Source organism: Gymnodraco acuticeps, unplaced genomic scaffold (genome assembly GCF_902827175.1).
Source record: "Gymnodraco acuticeps unplaced genomic scaffold, fGymAcu1.1, whole genome shotgun sequence".
NCBI lineage: Eukaryota > Metazoa > Chordata > Actinopteri > Perciformes > Bathydraconidae > Gymnodraco > Gymnodraco acuticeps.
This window is the reverse complement of record NW_022989768.1, coordinates 4,186,449-4,194,848: the sequence shown is the minus strand read 5'-3', so window position 1 is coordinate 4,194,848 and position 8,400 is coordinate 4,186,449. Positions and strand designations below refer to the sequence as shown.

Genomic DNA, 8,400 nt, shown 5'->3' with positions numbered 1-8,400 from the left:
ATTTACTCTGGTTTCTAAAAAAAATGGTATTCTTGATTTAAAATCCTGCAATTACTCCTTATTTTGTTGTTTATATAGATATCTTTATATTTTCATTAAAATAAACATAGTTTTAGAGTGGTTCTACTTTTACACATTGTGGTTTTCTAATGTTTTAATGTGAGCGTAGGTTTTTAAATGCACTGACCAAGAAAATATATTCCTCACTGAAACTACTTTAATATAGTAGGCTACATTACATTACATGTTACTTATTAGACACTTTTATCCAAAGCGATTTACATACTCCTGAGGGCAATCCCCACAGGAGCAATTTGGGGTGAAGTGTCTTCCCCAGGGACACAATGTTTGAACCAACACCAAGGCTCTATCCACTGCGCCACACGCCTAAAAGCATAGGTTTAAATAAATAATGGCTGAATATCATTTGGCTGCTTCAGTTTTAAGGTCCAAGGTACCATGCATGCTGGCTCACTGTCACACGGTCGAGGCTTAGCCTACTGGGAGACTGGAACATAACTGAGCCATAGTTAATGTTATTAGTAACACCTGTACCTCTCCTGAAATACCAGTCAAAAATGTCTGCTGTGAAAACAAGCCTGTTATCCACCCCTTTAAATACCATACATAAAACATTAACACTTGACAGTTTTGCAGCATTCCTAAGGAGTGAGTAGAAGTGAGTTTAAATGCCCATGTGACACGCATGGAAAACACACTTTTTGTGACAATTAAATGTAAAAAGTCTGTTTTACATTGAAGCATATTACTATTTACTGTAGCCTACATAAATGTAGATCAAAACATTATTACATTAGGCTGGTTGTTTTAACTAGCTTTAAATCATGGGGTTGAGATGGGGAGAAGTGAGGGTGCTAGGGCAGAGAAGGGGAGGGCTCCTTGATGATGCGCCAATGGGAGGAAGTATCCTCATCCAGCGTCCCTCTCACGTGTGCGCCAGTGTCAATCAATCCAGCGCGTCATGAGTCTCATTCACAGGTGATATCTATTAGCTTATCTCCTATATGCTGTCAGCTGTCGCTTCCTGCGGTCTATCAAACCTTTTCCTTCCTGTGGTGGGAGAAATTGTAGGTGGAGGGTTTGGCAAGCTGCAGTCCGCTTTGCAGATGCCATGGTTGAGCAGTGAGCATGGCGGAAAATCATCTGGAGTACGGCTACCTGGAGGGCGAGTCCATCGTGGAGCATTTCGCCGACGACGCGGTGGGTATCATCGTTTTAAACTGAATGAAAAGGCTGCCGTCCCGTTTGTTTGCACCCACGTAACCTATAGTACGGCGAACAGATGAGAGCTGTGGTGTTGGACAAGCAAGTGCAAACATAAGCTATGCTATGTGTTTCGTTTTATGACTGATAAACGGTATGTGCATAAAGACCGACATCATTGAATCACATCCAGTATAACATGCTGAGTGAGTTTTCGGCTTGGAGCCAATCAGGTGCACTGCATGTCCTGGGTGAGGTGTTGAACACAGGGTGGCTCAGTCACTGAAATAAGTGATGGTAAAACCCCGTTCTACCTGTCCTGAAACCCCAGGCCAGCTACATGTTGTACTATGACTTGAACTGATTAAATTAGTATATGTTTTCATTAAATTAGTACATTTGGTGCTTCAGGAGATCTTAATGCTACATTCACAATTGTGTAAAGTAAAAGATGTCCATCCCCTAGTCATTTTATTTAACTGAATTTCCCCCTCGGGGGATCAACAAAGGGCTATCTTCTTCTTCTTCTTTATGATAGCAAACCAATACTTTCAGGATGTTCCATTGTCTCTTTTTATATCACATACCCAGATTGGTTTAAAAAAAGTCTGCAGTAGCCTACATCAATACGTTGGGACACCAGAAAACCTTTACATTTTCTTTTTGAATCAACACAATGTATCAAAATCAAGATGGCCTGATGCAATATGGGCTACTCATGTAGTGTTGGTGATCCCCAAATCTTCTATAGGTGTTATTGTGCTGAGATCTGGCAACTCTGAAGGCCACAGCATATAATTCCCATTAATTCTTAAATCATCCAGTGACCTTGTTGAAGCATCTTTATCCAATAAGATTCTGTACTAAATTATTCAGGTTTCAAGGTTATCACGTATTCCTTTTATTTTTTCCAGTCAGATTTGTGTATGTTTTTTTTTCTTCTGTTTGTCAACACTGTATGACTTCATGCTCTGATTTTGTGCTTGTGTTTCTCAGGAGCTAGCGGCCATCAAAGCCAGAGTTCATGAGATGGAGATGGAAGAAGAGTCGGATAGACTGGAGGAGGAGAGGTGTGATGCAATTGACATGCACCTCCTAACCAGTAGCCCTCGGCCTGGTGAGACAGCCCGTGCGTTTCATTCACCTCCTGGTTTGTTACTGTGTCACTTTGTGTACAGTAAGTTACTTGTAATGCATTTGGGTACCCTCAACAGCTTATTTTTAGCAAGGTGTGTGTGTGTGTAGCATCGCAGCCTCCAGGCAGGTGAGGTAGCTGCATCCTTCACCATCTGGCTAACACCTGGGACACTTATCTCTTCTCTGTTCACATGTGCCTCATCACTGCCCAATGAGACGAAGTAGTGAGCTCCAGAGGACCAGAAGGGGTCCTCCTTGCTGCCTGCGGCTATTTTTTGCCTGTGTGCGTGTCCTCACCCACTTTCTCCCTTTTGGTTCCTCCTCAGACCAGAGATGCCATCAGAGGGGAGCTAGATTCGGACATATACTATCTAAGATGGCGCAAGCGATGGATATAATGACGGAATTATCATTGTGTTCATGGCACTTGGAGTGACCCCCCCCTATGTAGGCAGTATTTTCCCTATGCTGCAAACATAACAGCAGTGGTTACAGTTTTTGTTTCCTTCACAGGACCATTCTACAACATGACTCCAGAGGAGAGGATGGACGCAGACAACAGATCAGTCTATGTCGGAAATGTAAGATGTATATGTATTTCTTTTATATGAGAAGGTTTTTCGCACCTTTGATCTGACAATACCGTTTAATTGTAACAGGTTGACTATGGAGCTACTGCAGATGAGCTGGAGATCCATTTCAATGGCTGTGGTCCCGTCAACCGAGTGACCATCCTGTGTGACAGGTTCTCAGGCCATCCAAAGGGGTGGGTAACACTCCTGCTTACAGTTAATACTTTTTTTTTATACCTGACACTGTTTGACCATAAAATACTAATTTTAAGCGTGTTGGCATTAAAGTTTATTCTTTTTCTGCCTTTTTTCTTCCCCTTACACAGTTTTGCTTACATCGAGTTCTCTGATCCAGATTCTGTTCACAGTGCTGTTGGTTTGCATGAGACCTTGTTCAGAGGAAGGGTCCTTAAGGTGAGGAGCATTAAACTGCACGGTAGTCTGTATGAACATCTCAGACCAGTTAGTTACTCATTGTCAGTCACATCTAAATGATGCACACACAGAACTCTTAGTACGACTAACACTGGATTTTAGCATAGCTTGGTGGTGGAAAAGGTGCTTGGATAGGGTTTTCTTATTGTTAGTATCTATACAGTGATATTATTCCTATCACAAGTACAAGTTCGCATTCAACATCTTGAGTTAAAGTGCATAAGTATCAGCATGAAAATAAACCTTAATTATTTGGTAAACAGAATGACTAAAATAAATAAATAATCGTTTAGATCATCATTCATGATTATTTAAAATTGTATTCATATAAATCTAAAGTAACAAGTTGTCAATATTTATCTTTTGAAATGTATTGGCATTGAATAGTCTTAGTGCGTTTTAGTTAAATATTCAAGTAAAATGAGAACCTCAAAATTGTACACCAATTAAATGTACTTAGTTACTTTCCAGTAGTGGGATATATAAATTATCCTGATCCCTCCTTAATTGATTTTAAAAGTCAATTTGGGGCTGCTGTATAGCTCAGTTGGTAGAGCTGGAGGTCCCCAAGCGAAGGACCTGGTTTCCATTCTGGCACGGTAAGGTTTGCCACATGTCATCCCTCTGTCTAAAAACAAAAAAAGGCACTGGTTGCCCATTTAATAATTAAAATAAAAACTCCTCCAAAAAAGACCATTTGGTCATGTGTACTTCAGAAACTGTAATATCGCTCCGTTTGGTAGATATAGAAACAACCGCAAGAGTTAATGTTATTTGGGTTTGACTCAATTGTAACTATTAGGACATTAAGGTTTAGCTATTCATCAAACCATCCTAAACATTACTGTAAAAGTCTTCCTTGACTTGCAGGTAATGCCCAAGAGGACCAACATGCCAGGCATCAGCACCACGGACAGGGGAGGACACAGAGGTGGCCACACCAGAGGCAGGGGCCGTGGTTTTCGTCCGCCCCGATACCAGAACAACACTCGCGGTAGGTTCCGGTACCAGTCGACCAGGCCACAACACCAAACCCCCCACCCTTACTACGGAGCGCCTCCAGTGGGGAAGAGACAGTGGGGACACATGGACTACCACGAACAGATGCCTAAACGTTACCCGTGTCTTCTCCTCATCACCCCCCCATCAGAGGAAATGGGGCCAGGTTCAAGTGGTCCGCACTACCCTCAACAGCGCTAGCACTAACTACAAAATGCATAATAAAATTGGGTGAAAATTACTAATTATTTTAAAGAAATGTTTACAGGCATTACTGAGTTGAGTATTATGTGAGAGCCAGAATGGAGAAAGAGATGACTTTCTAAGTTGCATCAGTGATTCAGGACGTGAAGAGAAGAAGACTGAGTCCAGAGGTGTTGCATTATTAGCTTATGTTGATGTGGATGCATGGGACAATCCTCAAATAGTTATGCAGTTGCATCTCTTACTGTTTTTACAAATTGGTTGAGAATATTTTGTGTTGCTGCCTGCAATGTATTGTATAAAGTCTCCCTATGTATAACTTAATTTATTTGCTATGTTAGAAAATAAATAAAACAATGATCTGTGATCCATTTGTAGTAAAAAGTGACACGCGCACGGCATGATAATCAACAAATGTAGTTTATTATGCATTTAAATAATCAAGGCAACATGTTAACAATAGTTGGGATTAGGGGTGTTCTGTACAGTGGAGGTTCGGGGGAAGAAGTGTCAGCCAGCTTGCACCATCATTCCAGATACAATGCCATCGAAAGCCCTGAAGAAGGATTGATCAACAATTAAACAATGCTAGATTTGGATGATATAAGTGACAACATTTCTTGAAAATCTAGTCGAGCCTTAACTCACTTGGACTGAATGGTGTCCCCTGGAGTGTGGAATGGGTTGCACATTACATCAGTGAAAGAGTTGTGTAGTTTTCTGAACATCTGGAAAAGAACAAGTAATTAATTAGTAAACAACCCACACACCTTGTAAAGTTTCATCATACATGTGTGCATGTCCATCTTAAAGTCAGGTATATTGATAATTATTTGTATAAAAATGTGTGTGATAAGGATTCTGCACAAGGGACAGACTAACAACTTGCCCAGATAACTGCACTGAGAAAATATAGAGGAGCTCTTTGGCCTTACTCTCTTCCAGTTTTAAATACATTGTAAGCTGAGGCATCAGGCAACACAGTCTGGGTGTTTCTCAATAGAGGTTTCTCAATACTCGAATCTCCTTTCCTCGACTCCTATCCTCGATACTTAGTCCCGCCCACAGGAGATGCGAGCGGGGAACCGAGGAGAGAGGAGACAGCAGGCGGTTAGAAAAATGAGAACTCCTCTCTGAGCGGTCATTTTAAAGAGACGTCCATCAATGATGACAGGAGGCACAGCAGCCCTCTGTCTGATGGACAGCTGTGTTCATGACGACTTATATATTTACTTTTAATTAATTGACAGTGCGGTATAATGAGACAATAACAGATGCGGAAATATACACACACACATATTTATATAAATATATACAATTTCAGAATCAAACACGTTATTATGAGAGTGCTCTCATACTTAACACAATCAGACTGGATATATATATATATATTCCCCCCCCCCCCTCTCTCTCTCTGGTCGCTGAAATGGGGAATTGAAATTACGGGCCAAAAGTTGTATTTACAAGTATTACAAGTAAGCAGAGGACACCAAACCAACTGAGACCCGTCTGTCCACCACATCTACACACTGTACAACACACACACACACAACTACACACTGTACCACACACACCTACAGCTCCTAAAGCATAATCAGGCTACAGCCGTTGTGTATTTTATTATGTGAAGCACTAAATGGTCTTAGAAAAATATCGACTCTTTGTTTGTAGATATCCACTAAACTACAGCATACAAATACAGAGAGTAATGTAGGCCTGTTACACTGAGTGATATATATTTTACACACTGCTCTGCTTTCTGCACGGACCTCACAGCTGTTCTCACTGTAAACATCGCGTAGCGATGAAAGCAGTTTCTAAAATAATATCCAGGGGATGCATGCAGCGCTGTCATTGGCTGAGATAAGTCCGGCCGTGCGTAACACTTCCACCGTTCCCGGAAATGCATCCACGGAGGAGCCGTGGAGGACCCATCAGTGTCTCCTCGGTTAGAGCTCCTCCAGAGAGCCTCCTCAATGCTCGGTCCTCGATGTGCATTTAGAGAAATGAGATGTCCTTCAACATGGCGCGCTGAAATTCATTTCCGGGTCACAACCGGAGGACCGAGGAGTCGAGGAGGGGAAATTAGAGTATTGAGAAACCTCTAATGTCGGTGAAGGCTCCTCCAGAGCCACTATTTCAAGGATGCTACGTCATCGAGTCCCGCCGAAGGACTGTTCCAATGTCCAGGATCCTTGGAATTCTACCGAGGCCGGCGTCTTTCGTTGCAGGAAATTTCGAGGCTGCACATGTGTATCCTCCACGGTCTTAAAATCCCCACAATGCTTTGCACACGGACCAATTTCCAAAATCTTTGGCGGAAATCGCGCTCCATTTAAGGCGGGGCCTCGCATATGACGCACACTTGCACACCCGTTAGCCTGTTGCACCATTCTTCGTTTTCCGAGGCTAGGAAGGATTCTTGCCTAGCTTCTGAAGGACCTGACTCGGAAGACATGTCCTACCAAGGAAGTGCCTCGACATTGAGAAACACCCACAAATTCAGCATTTGCAATATAAAACTAGCTCAACATACTGACTCAAGTGTATACTAAACTAAAACATTGCTTGTAATGTAGCTTTTGGAGAATTATGATTGTTATGCACTTTTCTAAGACATGCAGGGGTTCAACTTACACTTCGGATTTCATTGTCCCGTAATGATGTATTTGAGGAGTCCACAACGATAACAAATTTCACCTTGGAGTTTGTTACATACCCATATCTAGTTCACCAGTCAAGGATATTCGTTTTTCCTGTTGGAGTATATTTACAGAGTTCATTAAAACCCCATTTTTTACAGCACATATTTCAATAATCATACACTTAACCATGCAAAAAACATTTTACAAGTTAAATGCGATAGCTAAAGGAGTAAGGTATCTTTGATTAGTAGAGATGTGTACATGTGTTTAGGGGTTGACAATTTTGTTTAAAGGGTATTTACTATTTATCCTTGGACCACAGTCTCTAGATTGATGATCTAATAAATAGAAAAGTCAGGTGCTGGGAGTACATGTCCCTTAACCTGTGGAGACACAAGGATACACTTTGTAGTCTTCAGTGGGATAGAGCAGACCCAGGTACAGCTCTCTCTGGTCTCCTAAAGATTTGCCCACAGCCGAGATCTTCTCTTCCACCACATCCAGGGAGGTGTGCACGGTGTAGTGAAACTTCAGCTCATTTTGGGTGGGCACACTGCGGATATACAGCGGGTAGTTCTGGGAGAGGACAATAAAGAGTACAGTCACATAATAAGCTTCCATTTAAAAACTCAACCATGTCGACGTAGATGCAGCAAATTATACACCAAAAGAATAATGCTAATGTTGTTAGCTCTGTTGGTGTCTTTCAACACCTTCAGACCTTCTGGTTTACACAGAGAGCTGACATTTGCTTCGAGACAATGATAAGTAGAAAATGGAAAACATCTTAGCATTAAAAAGCAGAATACAAATAGAACCTGGAACATTTAACAAAAGCAATCATTACCTCTTTTGCGATGACTGATATGCACACCGCCATGTTAGCTTTCCTTCTCTGATCTGTCAGGCACTATCACGTGATACGCTGCATTCAGAAGCTGGTGGAAAAGTGGAAATACGATTTGACTTGCCTATGTGGTTTCTTATATTTTATATCATATAATACATTTTAACCATGATATGCAAAACATGTTTTTTATTTACGTATTTCATTGTATTTATAAATATATTTGTTACATGATTCATTATTCATTTCGACCGATATCTAATCCCATCGCGCACGTACATTTACCAGAAGGTCCTGAATGCATCACATGACATATATATTTTGTAGTTTTGCTATT

The 8,400-nt window shown here is 41.3% G+C and overlaps 2 protein-coding genes across 4 annotated transcripts; one reads left to right on the top strand and one right to left on the bottom strand.

The window, feature by feature from the left end:
- The first annotated feature begins 923 nt into the window (after positions 1 to 923).
- On the top strand, positions 924 to 4,938 carry pabpn1l (PABPN1 like, cytoplasmic). 3 transcript variants are annotated; one of them, XM_034216743.1, is made up of 7 exons: positions 976 to 999; positions 1,093 to 1,221; positions 2,221 to 2,353; positions 2,875 to 2,942; positions 3,021 to 3,127; positions 3,260 to 3,347; positions 4,239 to 4,938. In XM_034216743.1, the coding sequence occupies exons 2-7, from the start codon at positions 1,150 to 1,152 to the stop codon at positions 4,566 to 4,568; spliced, it is 798 nt and encodes a 265-aa protein (XP_034072634.1). In that variant the 5' UTR covers positions 976 to 999; positions 1,093 to 1,149; the 3' UTR covers positions 4,569 to 4,938. The 3 variants fall into 3 exon arrangements, with proteins under 3 accessions (XP_034072639.1, XP_034072634.1, XP_034072642.1); XM_034216751.1 differs by having other exon boundaries at positions 977 to 999; positions 2,221 to 2,341; XM_034216748.1 differs by having other exon boundaries at positions 924 to 1,221; positions 2,221 to 2,341.
- Positions 4,939 to 4,972: 34 nt separating this feature from the next.
- Positions 4,973 to 8,154, bottom strand: trappc2l (trafficking protein particle complex 2-like). Its single transcript, XM_034216759.1, has 5 exons — positions 8,064 to 8,154; positions 7,620 to 7,792; positions 7,209 to 7,296; positions 5,220 to 5,299; positions 4,973 to 5,127 (listed from the first exon to the last, which is right to left on the bottom strand). The coding sequence occupies exons 1-5, from the start codon at positions 8,094 to 8,096 to the stop codon at positions 5,082 to 5,084; spliced, it is 420 nt and encodes a 139-aa protein (XP_034072650.1). The 5' UTR covers positions 8,097 to 8,154; the 3' UTR covers positions 4,973 to 5,081.
- Positions 8,155 to 8,400: the final 246 nt, after the last annotated feature.

Coding starts and splice junctions, on each gene's coding strand:
- pabpn1l (XM_034216743.1), top strand. CDS start 1,150: ATGGCGGAAAATCATCTGGAGTACGGCTACCTGGAGGGCGAGTCCATC. Junction 3,128..3,259: donor TTCTCAGGCCATCCAAAGGG/GTGGGTAACACT, acceptor CCCCTTACACAG/TTTTGCTTACATCGAGTTCT. Junction 3,348..4,238: donor TCAGAGGAAGGGTCCTTAAG/GTGAGGAGCATT, acceptor CTTGACTTGCAG/GTAATGCCCAAGAGGACCAA.
- trappc2l (XM_034216759.1), bottom strand. CDS start 8,096: ATGGCGGTGTGCATATCAGTCATCGCAAAAGAG. Junction 7,297..7,619: donor CCCACTGAAGACTACAAAGT/GTATCCTTGTGT, acceptor CTGGTGAACTAG/ATATGGGTATGTAACAAACT. Junction 5,300..7,208: donor GGGACAATGAAATCCGAAGT/GTAAGTTGAACC, acceptor GTTCTTTTCCAG/ATGTTCAGAAAACTACACAA.